Source organism: Eleginops maclovinus, chromosome 2 (genome assembly GCF_036324505.1).
Source record: "Eleginops maclovinus isolate JMC-PN-2008 ecotype Puerto Natales chromosome 2, JC_Emac_rtc_rv5, whole genome shotgun sequence".
NCBI lineage: Eukaryota > Metazoa > Chordata > Actinopteri > Perciformes > Eleginopidae > Eleginops > Eleginops maclovinus.
In genome coordinates, this window is record NC_086350.1 from 6,987,353 (window position 1) to 7,005,523 (window position 18,171).

General features: G+C 40.9%; 1 protein-coding gene across 2 annotated transcripts in view; it reads right to left on the reverse strand.

Annotated features, from left to right (window-relative positions):
* The window catches only part of wnt7bb (wingless-type MMTV integration site family, member 7Bb), a 29,562-nt gene extending 15,817 nt beyond the window's left edge, over positions 1-13,745 (reverse strand). Inside the window, exons 1-2 of one of the 2 annotated variants that reach the window (XM_063912584.1) lie at positions 13,225-13,745; positions 5,777-6,003 (exon numbers count right to left, since the gene is read on the reverse strand). In XM_063912584.1, the coding sequence (XP_063768654.1) occupies positions 5,777-6,003; positions 13,225-13,295 (298 nt within the window). In that variant the 5' untranslated portion in view covers positions 13,296-13,745. Of the gene's footprint in view, positions 1-5,776; positions 6,004-10,284; positions 10,670-13,224 lie in introns of those variants that run through there. The other variant, XM_063912576.1, reaches the window with a different exon arrangement.
* Between the last annotated feature and the right edge of the window lie 4,426 nt (positions 13,746-18,171).

Consider the following 18,171-nt stretch of genomic DNA (forward strand, 5'->3'; position numbering starts at 1 on the left):
CTGTGCTTCCACGGGGAGATGGGTAAACAAGGGAGGAGGGTGGGTGTGACTGGCTGGGAGGTCATACTATAAAGCAGGATGGGAAAATACAGACACGAACACACCCTCTTCTTTCCTACCTTCAGACTAAGCCTGCACATTTTATCATACTTGCATTTGTTTGCCTCATACAGACATTTTTTATCAGGTTTCCCTGTTCTCAGTTTATTGTCATGACACACAGCTCGGAGCAACAGCCTAGTGCCTCAGATGTATACAGTATAAAAAAGAAAGAGACAGAAAGGGAGTAATAGACAGTACTTTGTGGAGAAGTGAAAGGAAAAGAGGTATGATGTAGGTATCAGAGCAAACCAGACTGTTCCTTAAGTCTTTCCTAAAAAGCCTTCTTTGTTATAAAGTTGCCAATTATACGTAGAGATTTTTATCTTGTCCTCCTTAGGAACAGATTCATTTTGACCTTGTTTTTTGGCCCTGCAGAAAAAAGGAAAAAACATCACTCTTCCCTCTGCAGTTAAACCAGCTCACCTGCTCAAGTGCTGCATCTATTCTTGTGCAACGGGCCCGAGGCAGAATGATTGAACTTTTGTAATATTTCACTGCCGGGACAACAAGAAACCTCTTTCAGATGAAACGCATGAATCAGGACGGTGACAAACTGGCTGGAAAGTCAAACAGAGAGTAACCAGAGCAGGCCATTTTATGACAAGGGGGCCAGTGTTGGCCTTTGATGCTGAGTGTAGCCGTTGAAAGGTGTCCGTTTTCAAGCCCTAAACGCCGACATCAAGTGCAGTGCAATTTGAACAAAGCTGCAAGGTGTTCATAAGCAGGTCTTTTAAGAGAAGGGTATCTCTATTACAGGTGGTTAACTAAAGGAATGTCTGATGTTGGGACACAATCAGGCTTTTTCTTTTAGGTCAAGTTAAAAGATAACATTCAAGAAAGAGAAAAGTACAGTATTAAAGGAGTTGATTACTAAAAAAAGAATAATAGAACAGAATATTTGCAACAGGCGCAAAAAGCTCTGTCACATAATACTGTTTGAGTGTAGAAGTTGAGGTACGGGGCAAAGATCACTGGCAGGATCAAAGACACGTCAACATATTATGTTATATGTGTAACCGAAACCACATTGAGCTTTCGATGCACTCCACGCGTGGTTGAACACACTTAAATACGCATAATAAAACGGCATCAACAAATCACAGCCGTAGGATCAGTCATGACAGAAATATTTAAAACAGAATGATTCATCCAGAAACCAGGCCAAGGATTAAGACTGGAGGATTGACCACGTTTGCCATTCTTATGCTTAAACCCTCCTTTCCTCATGACTTGCTGATGGATTTGTCTATAATTTCATTATTACTTCTTAATAGACTGCAACAAGCCGCTCAATAATACCCATTTCTGTTAGCAAGGGATAATTCATCCCACATTTCAAAGCACCATCTCATGCCAACACCATAGCAGGGCATCACGAGAGGACTGCTAAATCTGCTTTTGCAGAGGAAACAGAGACGTACTTAAATTGCCAGTTTCCAATCTCACTGCATGTTTATGGTTTTGTTCTCCAATTTGTCAGTTAGAGCCTAATAGGAAAGCCAATGCTCTTCGCAAAACAGAGATGCTCGTGAAGGAACAGAATACAAAACAGGAATGGGGATGCTTTGTTTTTCCATCAATCCATCTACCCTCAAGTCTTGTGTTTATCAGTGTCATGCAACAGGGATGGAGCCGAAGCAGAAGCTTTCTCCTGAACTGAAAACACTTTTTCTGTTTACAGTAGAAGAGTGGAATAAATATCAAGTGATCAGCCTTTGAAACAGAATCACCTTTGCTGAATGAAGATATCTCCCGCTCTCAAATGCTCAATAAACCAACTATTAATGTGTGCTCTCTTGGAAAGCCAATGTAATATCATGGAGAAGCTCCAGAACAGAGACTGCCTCCAAGAGCAGGCAGCACAGAGAGAATGCATTAGACTTGCGGTCGGCTGATCTTTGGTTCTTGAAAAAATGCCGACATCTCCTCCCTCCAGTCCAAAACTAAGACTGGATCACAGAGCAGGGGGAAAGGTTTAGTGTTCATAATTTGGGGGATTTGAATGAAAAACTTAAATGGGAGCGGAATGGGAATAGCTTTTCCCCTGTGCTTGATTATGATGATGTGGGAATTTGCAGATTGGGAGCAGGGATTGGAACATTTTGTTGAAGGGGTGTATTCCATGATTTCATATGCCATCTTAAAGAATTCCATAATACACACAGACATGGTCAGAAAACATGGTTACATCTTCAATCGTGTGCAACAAACACTGGAAACTATCAGAAGCGAGTTTGTCGTGTGCGAGGCAAGCGGTGAGCAGTTTCACAATAAGGTGTTGAGAGAAAAACGCTAAATCGCCCACTTTTGGCAGTCAAGTTCTGCAGGAGCTGTGGCTTCTGTGGTCTCCCACGATGACCAAGTGGGACACTGCTAAACTGAACAAGCAGATTCCAACCCAACAGCATTCCCATCTACAGCAGTGGAGAGCGTCATCCCACTGCCTCAAACACCAACAACCCAGCAGACTAGCTCACCGCTTGGTTAAAGTTTAGGGAAAACAGCAGCAGAGTTTTTGACAAAATGTATCTCGATGCTAACAATATACATGATTTAGAATATGGTGAGAGGAAAGGCTTAAAACATCAATTGTTGGTTAAGTGGTGAAGCTGTGTATGAGCAGAACTCTCCAAGAGCGCTTTAAAAGCAAATCAGTCGAAGATGACGAGCAAATCAGTTACGTTTACTGTACAAAACTGATGACTTTAAATGACTTAAATCCACTGGAGCAGGTGCCACACTTTACCTATCATTTCAGGTAAGCAAAGATGGTGATGGTAAGTGGCATAGCTGACACAGGGATGGTTTTAAGCCAGTTAAACAAAACTTTTATGAATCTATATACCAACAGGTCTCTTTTAAGTTCCGAGCAAAGACACAGAACGAAGCCTGAACACAGAAAGAGCAAGTTGTTAAGGAAATAAATGCTGCTGATTTCAGATTTTGGGCAGCAATTGTATGAACAAACTAAAATATGATATTTCAATCATCAGGAAACAAAAAAAAAAAAAGCTCAGATGAATGTTGGTTTATTTCAGAGATGATTTCTGAATTCAGTTAATTTGATAAATGTTTCTTTTATGTAACTAATGTTCATGTCAGAACGTTTGCCTGAGAACATCCATGGGTTTCACATAATAAGCCAACACAGAAGAAATCTATTCATAAAAAGAAGAGAGGAAGAACCCTGCGCTATATCATTCCTGTTGTCTTTTAAAAAGCTATCAAAAACAGAGCTAAAGTGCGTTTTCCTTATTTAACCCTGCAAATGTCCCTATTATGGACCCTAAAGTATTAGATTATCTTAACACATGTCACTCACATGTATGATTCAAATGTGCCAACAGATTCATGTTGGTTATCACATAGAATAACTACAAAAATGTAAATGTTCAACAATATGCAAAATAATAATGTGTTATCTAAATCTGTCATGAGAACCTTTAGCGAAATTAAGTTGTACATTTGTGCAGATCCACTAAAAACCAAACAAGAACAGCGAAATTCAGATGACGCCATTATGGAGAAAGAGCCCCCATAGGGTTGAATGACATAAAATACAAAAACATTAATGAACGCTTACAATTCCCATTAGAGAAAAAAAAAAACTAAATTGCTAAATGTAGGTTTTATCCTGCAAAGTGATTTAGGTAACCAATATAATTTGTAAAACGCAAACAAATCGATGCCTCTAGTGCCTTAAATCATTGTTAGATCTCCGCCCCCTACAGAAGGGCATAAAAGAACAGACCAAAAGAAGGAGGAAAGGGTCTGTTGAGTGGTGAGGAAAACAACATGAGCTCCATTACAAATGCAAGCGCCACATTCAAAACAAAGAAAAAAATCTTTTGGAGCGAGAGCTGGAGCTAATTCAGCTACTCCTTAAGAGGAATGATTGTTAACAGAGCCACTGGATTAAATGCACAGCCCAACCGCAACATAATGGCAACAAAGCATCTTCCAAATGAAAGGAAATATAAAAAAGACCCTGTAAAACAAAAGCGATGCAAAAGAGGTTTGCGGAGAGCCAAGACTCTCAAACAAAAGCATCGTAAATGTAAATGTTTGTCTGCTTAAGGTCTTTTTCTGTATGTATGTGTCCCGCCAGGCATGGACACAACCAATTTAGCCCGATTGACAACAGATGTGTCCATCTATTTTGGTTCAACAAGCGCTCTCTGCAATAACACCATTAGTTGTCTCCTCATTTGCGATATCATTTTTCAACCATACGTTTTCCCCATTAGGGCCGCAGTGCCTTTCGGTAGCTTTTCCATAACTTCGCCGAAGCCAGCAATGGTCGGCATGCCGCTAACCGACAGCCCCATTGCAGAAGCTACATCAACAGAAACCAGAGCGCGCTGGAGAAATACAACATTGTCGATTGAATAGAGGACAACTAAAAAATGGGATAGATTCAGCAGTATATGAAGTCCTCTTGAGCAATGCCAATGCGGATGGTTATACAATGGAGAGTCAAAGAGGCTGCGCGTTGCTGGTTTGAGTTTTGACTGTGTGATGTGTGCAGCTTGGGTTTGGCTTGTGAGGAGCCATATTTCATGGGGCTCAGAGGGTCGGGGCTGGTACCACATTTCATACTCCTCTTGTACAGTTTCTTAAAACTGAGACAATAGGAATGGCTTCAAACAAGCATTATGTAACTTCTATTCCCACTTCAGGAAGAAAATGACTGGTTTTCTTATGGTTGGCCTGATTATTATTACCAAATGACAACAAATGATTAACATGCAGAAATAAAATGTCCTCTGGGTTGCATCCCGCACACACACAACATCCAAGTTCTGATCCTTTTTTTTTTTGTTTCTTCATCATGAAATAATCCATTGTGATGGAACATCGCACATGCACACACACAGTCGTGTATCTATCACTAACAATATCCCTTACTCTCAGGGGATGACTTTATCCCTTAAACAAACTTCTAAATTAAGGTCATTAACCTTGATAATCCTCTATAATCACCCCATAAGCAGCTTCAAAGTTAAACAAACATTATTCCATACTGCACAACAACGTCTCACACAGCATATATGCTGGTGTTTGTTTCAGTGGGTAATTGAAACAGTTTTTTTGCTCAAACTGAAGATTTAAAGTACAAGATATCATTTTTCCTTTCAAATGTGAAATACAGTACAACATTTTAGATGCATTCATCTTTAATAAGAGTGACAGTTCTGAATGATTTGAGATCCAAAAACGCCGATAGTCTTGCATGTTTATCGGGCCTGTATTATTCCTCATTTTATGGAGCTTAATAGTGTGAAAAGATCTTAACTATTTTATTTTATTTTGGCAATTCCTGAATAGCAATTCTGTGTTTGATATAATACCCACACCCTCATTAACACACAGATATAGGTGTCAACATGTATGGGTTCCCCTAGCAATGTCCAAGAGTTTAGAGAAAGCTCTGCTACATTTTCATTATGATTTACCCACCCAAAAGTCTTGCAGGGTAGAAGAAGTTCACTCCAAATCAAAGCAATAACTCAAAACTAACGTGTGATTGGACACAAACTTTAAATTCAATCTTAGATCTAGCAACAAGAAAAAAGGTTGGACAAAATTCAACATATTTTTTTTCTCACATTCACAAATACACACACAAGCGCACAATGTGCACCTTCATATGTGTGAAAAAACTCAGACTGACCTACTCGCAGCTCCTGACCGAAGACTGTCCTTTCTCCCAGCGCCGAACAGTTCCAGCGTCCATACCGGAACTGGTACTGACACTCATTGATGCCCATCTGGGCGCCTTCGCCCACAACAATGATGGCGTCCGGGCGGCTCTGGCAGATGGCCCGCTGGCGAGGTGCCAGCCCGGGAATCTTGTTGCAGATGATGTTGGCACCCAGAGCCACCACCGAGGACAGGGCCCTGAAAAAGTAAGAGAAAGACACCACCAAACACACACACATCAAGGACACACACACACACACACACACACACACACACACACACACACACACACACACACACACACACACACACACACACACACACACACACACACACACACACACACACACAGTTAGGACTTTTAGAGGACGGTCATACTGACTCATTTATGTAAAACTCTCCAAAACATAATTCATTTTAACAAGTGATTGATGCAGGTTCCACAGTGAAGGGAACACTGTACCAGCTTCTATTTAAAGGATTAGAGTTTCATCAAAAACCTTAAAAATAATAAAAACTAAAGCTTAAAAAATATACAGTTAAAGATGCTATAACAGCCCTGATATGGAAAACAAGATGCTGATTTGACAGCCTTCGAGATGGTCGTGTTTTGGACGGTGCATTAGTAAGTTGGGGTTTTTGTAAGTTGTTAAGTAACAAATTGCAGTGAAGAGTTGCCAGACTTGCCTCTTACGCAAAAAACAGTATACACACTTCATCAAACAGTTTTCTGTGAAGTAGATGAAGGGTTCAAATTTTAACCAAATGTCACACAAAATATTATTCTTTATGATTTGTGTGATTATGTGTTTGAAAGTTATACAGGGTGTAAAGTACTGCCTATAAATTTCATGACAGACTGCTTTTACTTTGGCCACATCGGAAGATTGGTTTGCATGGAAAATATGTACTGTTTTCAACACTGGTCGCATTAATTTGCAGGGTGTTAATGTGCTGCATCGCAAATGGCAAACACCCTTCTCTACTCCCCTCGGGGGGGGGGACGTCATCATATCTGATCTCTGCATGTGATAATATCAAAACATATGTTAAAGATGGCTTTGTAACCACTGAGAAAGCCAAAACAGATTACAGCTAAACAAAGTGCTGACTTTCTCCACAACTCTGTTTACAGCCGTCGAAACCATGTAGATACATACTTTTCAAACATGTCAGGGACTGGGAGCCATAAACGAGCGTGGAGGCAAACGGCCGCTTTGAAGTATGACGTCTGCCTCCAAAGGCTTCACCACAAATGGGGCAAACTAACGTGGGCAAGTTGTGTGTCAGCTAAATGAAACAGCGGCGAAAGAGGAGTGAAAAGAAAAGAAGAGAAACAATGCTTTCTGTTGATACAATACACTCCCGACTAAGAAGAAAGATATGATTGTCGATTAAAGTTCACCCTCTGATCCCATGTTCCCTTATTTCTCCATACGACAGAAAAAACACAAATAGGATTTTTTAACACACAAGATAAAATAAATCTCCCTGCAGTGACACAAGTTAAATGTTGCTGGACTGAGGACTAAGCCCATTGTCTTCTCAAGGCAGTCGATTTTGCAACAGAGCTAACTCTTTTAAATGACAGTAAACAAACCAAGATGTGTTTCCTAAAACAGAAAATAAGCAACTTATTTTTTATTTTACGCTTTCAACTGAAGGCTATCAAAATGAAACAACTCGAAATGAAAACCAGGAATTCATCAGGTGCATCTGCAGAAAACACCGTGGCCTGAACGCTCCTCGCTCTCTCTGCTGTTAAACAGGCTTGAACTCCTCTGACCCTCTGTGACCTGCTGCTGTATAGGTGGTTGTTCATGGCAACGCTGACATGTAGTCGGTACAAAGCAAAAGGGCAGGCTCATTAACACAAGTAATGTGCAACTGGATAAATACGCTGTCTTGCATAAAGGGCGTTACAAGTGAAAAGAAGTGGTTTGTTTATGTAAATCCAAAAGGCAATACAATTAATATGTATAACTCTGGTATTTTAACTTAAAAAGCTCATTGATATTTTTAGATCCTGCGAATAGACCTCCTAGTGACTTCCCCTCTTGGCTTTTTCTCATGTCGTTCACCTGCTAATTCACAGAATCACAGACTACTACTGGCAACCCGAACCATCAGACAACACCAAACAGAGAATTCCACAGCTAAGCTTTTAAATCCCTGAAATCATCAAAGTGCACAAATGCGATTCTGTTTGCTTAGCGCATACTTGTGTGTACGCCAGCGGCTTGGGGACAAGCTCACCCACGGTCACAGATCTGCCATCAGATAAAACGCCAACGGCAAATCTAAAGTATGATTTCATATGTCAGATGTCAGAGGTGAATCTATAGACCCAAAGCATGCAGTGGTTGATTGAAAACTTGGCATTGATGCAATTGTCATAGAGGGAGGAATTAGTTGTTTTTGTTCATTGCTAAGCAACAGGTGGCATGCATTCCTGTAATACTCTAATCCTTGCACAGGTACTGTTAAGCTCATATCCAAAATCATATCCAAACCTCTGAAAGGTAAAGCCATATTAATCTTATATGTTCTTTCACATTTTATTTTGAATTGATTAAACTAATCACTAATCTAGTTTTGCACAAGGGACCTAACACCTACAGGTAGCACATATCTGTATCATTAATCATAAGATTTTTTTCCTAACAGAACATGGGTAACACAGTCACACAAAGAAAAACACATTACAAAAAACATTCAATGTCAGAGAAACAGAGGCCGCTGTCATTTTGAGCTGAAACTAAATGATTATGTTTTGAAGGACGTGATTGAAAAAACCAGTAGCAGAGAGACCGGTGAGGAGCTTACAGATTCCATCACAGGGTAGTTTGGCATAAAGAGAAAGTCTATGTCATGGCGTGCAGCGTGCTTACAGCCACCTACTCCATCAAACAAGTACTTTGAACCTAACTGACACACTATTAAGCTGCCAGGCATGCATCTTCTACCGAGGAATGCACTCTCAAAAATACCTGAAAGTTAAATAAGTTAAAGTGGAAATGTGCTCTTTCTTTTTCCAAGAGCAGGATCTATCTGTTTTGATGATTTTCCTTGTTTGGTGTTCATTTACAAATACAATGATCTGTGCACGGAATCTTGTTTTAATCTGTTGTGAGAAAGTATCACACCGGTTAGGCCAGTGTGATATTAACAAAAAAAGAGTGGAAACGCTCTATTTATTGCCATTGGAACATTAAGTGAATTCCTCATAGTGGAGTGTGTGAGGTGTGCAATGCCCGATTGCTGGTCAAATCCTTTTCCTTACAGCTCATTTGCCACCCAGCTCTACAAAGTGTACAGTTTAATAAGCCAAAGCATTAGATCTATTTCATTGAATAAAGGGCATTGCATTATTTTCAATTAATAAATGTTTTTTCTTTACAAACTTATTTTCTGCTTAATTCTCAACAGAAAACATACTTACATAATCAAAACAAACAATGGTGTGTAGTTTTAAAGCGCAATACATTACTATACTTAGCAGTGTAACCCACTTTTAACAGAAAAACCAAAAACCACATCTATTTCAGCATCAGGTTTGGGGTCTCCGGGCAGTAAAGGAAGGAGCGAGGGAGCATGGCTGAGTAATTATTTTGGAAGCTTTAGGAAAGCCAGTGTTCTCCAGCAAGAGTATTTCTCATTTAATGCAAAGCCGCAGCGCATTATAATGTCAATCACATGTATTTTGCAGGCATATGTTCTAAGCAGGAGGTTTGATAAGATAACATCGACATGCAGAGAATCCATCAAAGATGAGGTAATGCACCGAGATAATCTGTCACACGCTCTGACAGGTTATGGGCGCTCGCATGCGTAAAAGTGCCCATATTGTGTGAAATTCTCCTCACAGGAAGAAAGAGCGAATCTCAGCATCCAATTGTCTTGAACATCTCTGCCACTCTGTGGCCAAAATGAATCCATGTAGCTGTTACCTAAATGTTTTCTGGTCTTGCTAAAATATTTGCGATACGACAGCTAGACTCAAGCCATCACTGCTTACTTCCAAGACATGTTCATCCGCCTGCACACGGCACATTAGAACCTTCAGGTTTTGAGCTAATTAGTTTATTCACACAAGGATCCTTCTCCCGGCGATGTTACCAATAATGAATATTCCCTACTGAAGTTACGCTTGCATAACATTAGGAAGTGTGTGAAAATATTCTACAATAAAATCAAATTTACTGTTGAAGTTGGAGTTTTGCTACGTATGCTCCCTGTGCCATGACATCCTGATGACACAATATATAGACAACTTCAGATAAATCTCCAATCTGTGGACGAGGAGAACTCAGGAAATGTATATCAGAACCGGTGTATAATGAAAAGGAAGGATCACCCGTTGTCCGGTAGGAAAGCTGCACGGAAGCAAAACCAAACCCGTGCGTCTCTATGTTGCTGAGGATGAGCGCGCACTCTCTGAAAGTTAATTAAGGACTCCGTTAATTGGCTCAGACTTACAGGTAGCTGCCACTCGTCAGGATCAGGAAGATCTGTGGGTAATAGACTGACAGCAGTACACTGCGCGACGAGAAGATGATCATGATGACATTGAGCAAATGGCCACGTTCGGATTGAGTGAGACGAAGGATGAAAACTCCCTTATAATTCCCGGTGTTAAGTCCCTTTCGCACAAAATCAAAAAGAGGTGCTGTGCGTCTGCTTGTCTTTGGTGCGGTGGCTCTACGCAGCTCCGAGCTCCCAGGGCCGTGTGTGCGCTGATATTGGCTCTGTCATCTCTCAGCGGCGGAGGCTGTTACACAGTACTGTGGGTTCCCGAGCCGGAATGATGATGGTTTTAGGGATTTTGCATGGCAGAAAAGTGCCTCTCTCCACTCTCATGAGAGTCGTGCCTGCCATTGGGCAGGGAGAGACACTGCTATCCGCCCACTTTGCCACAACGGGACAATAGAGTGACACTGATCCGATCCCCGTTGGACGTGCAGGAGGTTTCATTCATCATCACCCCCCCCATCCCCCCACCCCCTCCACCAACCCCACCTCCCCACCCCACCATCCAGCCAAAAATAAACAAACATAGACGCTGGCTGCTCGAGCCTCACACCATCATCACAGCTCCATGTGCAAAAAATCAGCACATTTCTTTGGCAGGATGTCACTCTGAATCAACAAGTTGGTGTCATAGAAATGCAATAAAGTCCTTATGATATGACATGAATTATTCTCATAATATTTCTGTATGGGTGCCTGGAGGGCATTAGCCATCAAGAAATGTCCTTACGTCCCACAATATTTGGATTATATGATATTCTTGGGCATATACAGTGTGTATTGTAACAAGTTTTCCTATAACATTTCCCTAAAAACATAAAATAAAGCATTTTTGTGGTACTCGAATATGACTTTCAGGGACCTTATTATTTCCTGTGGTAACACTATAATACTCCTATAGGCGTCTATAATATGTCTGCTCTGTCTGCCTGTCTGGTTCAATGTAATGGCAGTCCTCCTATAATGTTCAGATATTCATTTTGGGACCCTGCTGTAAAATTGCTTAATAATCTTGTCAGATCGTAGGATTGCTAAAGGTAAAAACTTTCTGTTTTTTTTTTAAATAGCACTCTGCTTTCCAAAGATTGGATCTATGAAGAGAAATAAAATACTTGTGGAGATTTTGCTGCAGAGCTTAGTGAGAGCAGAGCTTTTATCCCCTCAGCATCGTGACTCTCACTCAACACCTGCAGGCTCCAGTCATTGTAAATGAAGAGGGTACAATGAAAGATTTAGCCGGAGTAAAAGGATGGCAGGAATGAGCTAACTGCTCAGGCTCAGTAAACACGGAGATGGGTGACTTTCCCCCTTTATTGGAGCTACTGTCATGTGATATGAGCATCTGTGGAACTTGAAGTCATTTACACGCTTCACTTTACATGAGGTCCTCTCAGGGAGGGCTGACACTGTTTCTTTTTTTGTTGGGTTCATTGTAGCTGCAGGAATCTCCAAAAACACTATGAAAGCGCCTTAAGGTTGAATGGACTTAACCAGTGTATTTGTGAGACAGCTTATGATTCAGTTAACTTCTAAGCAACTGGTTTGCTACAGTTATTCAAAAAAGAAAACGGAGCCACATAAAAGTGTCTATAATGAATTACATGCAATAGTGTTACAACAAAAAAAAAAATAGGCTATTGCATTTACTACTTTGATTTATTCCTCCTCTTCCTTTACTAAGGCTTTAGCCCCCTAACACCCATTATAAGTTAAACAAATTAACTAGTTATATGCAATAGTGGAATGTAACCAAGTAGATTTACTCAAGTATTGTACTTAAGTATCAGTTTGAGGTACTTCTACTTTATATTTCCATTTTACCTTTACTCCATACATCTTAGAGGGAAATATGTTCCTTTCTACTCTGCTAGATGTATTTGTAATTACTTTTGACATACGTAACATGATGTGAAATATGATTTATACACTAATCTACTCAGTAGAACATAAAGTATCAAACATTTGCTTCACATAATAGTGTAAAATAGTCATTGTGGGCCATGAATACTTCTACTTTTAATACTTTTAAGCAGAATTGTACTTCTGTACTTTTACTACACTTTGAACTAAGGACTTGTACTTGTAATGGACTATTTTTAGACTGTGGTTGTACTCCTTTTACTCAAGAAGGTATCTGAGTATTTCTTCCATCACTGGTTATATATTATAGTTGTAAGTATAAGTTCCAGGCAGGTCAGCTCACTATCAGAAGGAGAAATGCTTGCAATACTCAGCATGCACATTTCATAAGTAGAGAAACATTAACCAGCATGCACAGCGTGAACAGAAACACAAAAACTTCCTACACTGGATTTAAAATACATAATTCGTCATGATCACATATGTGTGTGTACACGGGGGTCCTAATATGATCAGGCACTGCGGTAGGCACGGCAAAGTAGAAATAGATAGGAGCCTTTCTGTCTTTATGCATCAAGGTGAGGTATTGCAAAACAGGTAAAAACCCTCCGTCTGGCCGATGGAATGTGGAAATACAACTCAGTCTGCCTCTATTAATGAAGGTATGCAGGGTGAAGCTGGATCTGGAGCAATGACAGCGGCTCAAATTATCTCGTGCGACAAAAAAGCAGGAGTCTCATGAGGTGAACTTAATACTAGCTCTGTTTGAATGCGTATCGATCATATTGTGTGTAGGCATGAGCTGCCACTTTCTACGCACTACGCACTCAGATGCAGGTGTTTGAATGTAATGATTAACATATTATTTTGAGCTGAAAACTGATTTTTAACATCATGGTTTAGTGTGAGGTCAGAGGGCAGCCGAAGCTTCCCTGTAAGGAGTTAAATAGAGCGAGTGTCGCAATGAATGTATTTCCAGGTTTGCGCGTGTAAAGAACACGAAGGTAAACACAGATAAAGAAAACTCACCCAAGTCTGAGGTATATGATGCCGAAACACAGGAACACGTTGAGACTCCACTTTCGGAGGGGTCTGTGCATGATCGTTGCCACTTTGTCCAGAGGCCATGCACTGTAACATAAAGTGGTCACGCTTTCCGTTCACATTGGCAGCTTTCCTAACCCTTCCAGATGCACGTATACCGCCTATTTCCCGCGACGTGGAGCTGGAGAGCAATTGAAATCTTCGACCGTGTGAAATCCATGGTCCAGCAGTACAGGTGAGATGCTGATGACGACCTGAAAGGTGGCTAAGAATTCCAAAATGAAACTTGAGAGAGGGTCGGACTTGAGAGGTGAATGAGTTCTTGGAGGAAGTGCCTCCTATTCGTCCTTACTTTCACGGTAGAGCCTAATTAACGATTCCCATTTGCTGCGCCATGCAGGTAGAAAAAACTAGTTGCTCTTACCGCAGTGCCCTGTCGACCCTGTGGAATTTGTCTTGTTCAGAGCTTTCCTACATCGCCCACTCCTCCTTTTCTCTACAGACATCTTAACGCATTCCATGTAACTAACTTACAACAGCCAGGTAGTCTAACACAGGTAACAAAAGGGCTCCACGCCTCCTCCTCCTCCTCCAGCATGGATATGCAGGGATGGGACGGGCTTCCAGTCTGAGCTCTACACGTGTAGTTGTTGTACAGAAAACTAAAAGGAACCAAGTGAAATGGCCTTTTATAGGCCTGTGGCCCAGGCTAAGCAACATTGGGCATTGCCCCACCAGTGTGGGCTCCCCCGGATGAGCTCCACCACAACAGTAAGACCCATAAAGTCAAACAGACGAGGAATGACTTTCCAGAATCCAGATGCATGAATACAAATGACAATTGCATGACTTATAATGACTAATAATAATGAACTGGCGTCATGATAACTATGTGTCAGGGAAGTTCTGTCAGTCACTTTGATTTACAGAGCAATGCTTGAACAAAACATTACAAACAAAACATAAATATTGTTTGGGTTTGAGTTGGAATGTTGTGAATTTTGAGCAGATGTTCAAAAAACAGAGTGAACTCCTTTGGGAGCTTTTATCTGACTAGGAAGACTCCCTCTGGTGGCAACAAGACAATGCTGAAATGCTCTGGTTAAACATATAGAAATTAGCTTTTAACTGTAGGGGAACTCCTGCTTTGAATTATTTTAAAATCAAGAATGAAATACAGTGGGTGCTCTGCAGAACAGTGTATGGTTTAATCTGATTAAAAATAAAAATGCATTACTTTGTGTTGCAGAGAAATTAAGTAATATGCATATTCAAAACTATATGATAGAATGTATTTATTTATACTTATTTTGGGATATTTACTTTCATAGTGACACTTCAAAATAACACACTTAATATGTGGAGGCAAGGGCCTCATATTTAAGTGTAGTCTCAGGACTTTGCAGTTCACTATAACCGTAATCATTTAACCAAATGGCATCAAATGATCAGTGTATTGTTTTATTTGAATTCCACTAAATGTAAGTTAGTCAGTAGAAAATCTAATAACCTGTGGAGAACATTTTAAAGGTGATGGTTTTTTTTGTGTTTTTAACAAACCCACTCGGGTGTAAGATTTGTACCCCACAGCTTTTTTATCAACACAACTTAAGTCAGGAAAAAGTCAGTTTCTCTGCAGCAAACAACAATCATCCGGATATTTTCCCCCTCTCCACCTAGACGGTCAATCATCTAATGAACCCAATTCTCTTCTGTCTTAATTTTATGGTTTAAGATTGACTTCTTTAGAGAACACATAAACCATCAATTCAGTGAACTTCCAAGAAACTGCATGAAAAATGTCTAACGTGTTATAATAATGATGGCATAAACTAAAATTACAGACATGAGCTATCTGAGCACAGAGACTGCCGGGCTGTTGTTGACCACGAGAAACAGACAAAACCGCAGAGACCTTTGTTTCAAGACATCCCTGCATTGTGGTTTCAAGGCCTTTTCCTTCAAAACATGCCCATCAAAATTCCAGATGGATTTTAGAAATAATGAAAGTCAACATGCGGGCCCAGGGTGACATAAAAAAGACATGTATTTGATGTCTACCCCGTAACAGATGGTCTTGTTTGTCTTCAAATGTACATAGCTCATCGTCGGGGCCTGGGTGGGGATGGTCCTGTTTAGTTTAATTAAAATGTTCAAAGAGCTGACACTTTTTTATTAAAGCAGGATCAGACCAAGGACAGTGTGCGTCAGCGCTATTTTTTTCACCCGCCATTGTCATTACAGACGTGTCGCACACATCCACGCTCGCTCGTCGGTGCCGCACACATGCCTGTGCACGCTGACACACATTAGCTGTCTCTCTGTGTCCACACATACAATGAGTATGCTCACAAATCAAACCATAGACACAAGCACTGCTGCGGACACACAGGGAGGCTCTCACACATATAGCACTTGGGTGGTATGTGGAAGATCTTGTGACACACTGTTTATTTAACTTCAAAAAGCTGAGGCAGGGATGAGAGATTTTGGGTCAGCGAGGACATATCAATCTGAGTCAGTCATACGCCACATCACTGCTTGTGATTTATGCCGCATTATAGGCCATTGTCTTTGAAATATTTCCCCGAACAGTCTCCTGAAAGGCGTTTGCTGTCCTCCTTCCTCCGTATTTACCCTCTTCGCAGCCTGCTCTATTACTTTAAGAACTGTCATGCACTTTTTTCAAGATTGCACTATTGTGCCTGTTCCTTTTCATCTGCATGCAAAATGTTGGGAAGAAAGCGGGGGGGGGGGGGGGGGGGGGGGGGATCATATTTTGGCAAGTATGGGACGATATGTCGCACTGTCTTTTTGAATATTATTAAGTAGTCTTAACCGACATCTAAATTTAAAAAAATCCCACCAGTTGCCCGTGTGTTTGCATGGGATCTGGTTCAGCTGGAAACAGTGAGAGGGCTGAAATGAAGAGTGTGCCAAAGCATGGAGTGGCGTCTGGGGCTGGGTCCACCGCATCTACACAGGGCCCCAGGCAAGAGGGGGGGAAACGGCTATTATGCACTCGCAAAGCCCCCCCCCTCTCAATGTCCATCGGTTATCTCCCTCTAACTCTTTTCCTTTTGATTGTTACACTTCCGTCAATTAGCCAAACTCAGATTTAGTCAGACGTAGTGAGAGGAAGCAGCCATCAGAGGAAGACGATTCACAGAGGTACGCTGAGGGAAAGTGACCTTTTAGTCCTGGATGTCAGATGTCTCCTCGTACATCTAACTGTGAGGTCAGAGGTTAAACCAACTCTACATGTCCTCCCCTCCTGACCAATGGGTTTGACCTTTTCCTCTCCTCTGTTCGGCCACAGCTGTGGATAAGGAAGCAGGGTGTGCTCTGATTAATTCCTTACCCTGCTCGCTGATATATCAAGCTGTTGGTGTTTTTTTAGCTTGCATGCTTGTGTGTACATGCATGCAAAAAGATCTGCAATGCTGCATCACCATGTATTCTGCATCTTACGGGCTGATTAGCTCAGGCTGAAATGCTGCACCATGTCCTCCCAATGGAAAGCATGATTTGTGACGGGTTGGCCTCACCAGTGTCCGATACCACTTGGGGAGCTTGTGTAAATTCAAATTCAAAAGGTAAATCACAGTTTTTTCTAATGTTTAAAACCTTCAAACACTCATTTCCAACATTTCAATTTTAAATAGCGCTCACTTCTTAGCAAGGCTGCTAGCCAAACTGTCATGGGTATTTTCCTGATCAGGCCACGGCCCTTGAGACAGAACAGGGAGGCAGGATCAATTTACCCAAATCTGACAGTCTGGGACACAACGCCAAAGCTGTAGCCTTTATTCAGGAGCACACTCACTAAAATGAATGAAATGGCTTAGAGGGAAAAAAAAGAGTCCAGTTTCAAATTGGAGAGGCCTGAGAATGACTGAGATTAGGATTTGTTGCTACTGTGCCATGTGTCTAGACCGGGCTCACGAGTATACCAGTGTGACTGTAGTTGGTATGTTGCACAGAAGTAATATAATATACACTTAGTAATTACTGAATGTGATAGTTCAGCAAGAATAAATTATGCTAGTGCCACCATCAGCACTATTTGCCACACAAGACAACATAATTGGGGGTTTGTTTTGGGGGATTTTCGGTCTCCCGCTATAGCATTTTTGTTTTTACAGGCTAATATTTGCTAACAAGCCGGAAGCACAATGAACCGAAACCGGAAAAAACATGTCTGTTAACTACGACTTAGCAATGCAACAATTATATGTTATCCGATGTTGAATTATGACTTTTTAAATGTATGTTTTGGTTTATATTTTTAGCCAAATGTCAGAAACAATAGACAGAAAATTCAGTTCACGTTGGGGGAATGGACTAAAGTTATATTTCCAGAGATTATTATATTATTAGTTTCTGTATCCACATTTAGACTATGTCCACTGCAAGATTACATAGTAGATATAAACCAATATTATAATATATAGATCTGCGTACACATCCTCTTAATCCCTTTGAAAGACTTTGGAGCATTGGTGGCAGATAGGAGCATAACTCCTGTTTTGAAATGTATTATGAATAAACCAAATTCTGACTTAATAGAAAATGTGAAGCAAAACTGACCACAGGGATCATTGAATGCAGAAACAATGAATTTCACAACAAACAGAAGGCTGGTGTTCCAATATATAATTGATAGACCGCATTCAGTCTGCTTGGTCCCAGGCATTTACATTCACAATAAAATGTGACTGACATATGGCTTGACTCTGTAGCAAAGGCCGCAGACACTGTGAGCAGTGGAGCAAATACAAGCAAGTGGCCTCTAATAAGCCAGAGGGTATGAGAAAAAGGTCTGAGAACAGACAGGGTCCTCGTCAATTTGGCAATTTGGATGTGATTTAATCTGAAGCACTTATATCATGACATGTTCCCTACTTCCACAAGCAACAATTAACACAGTTA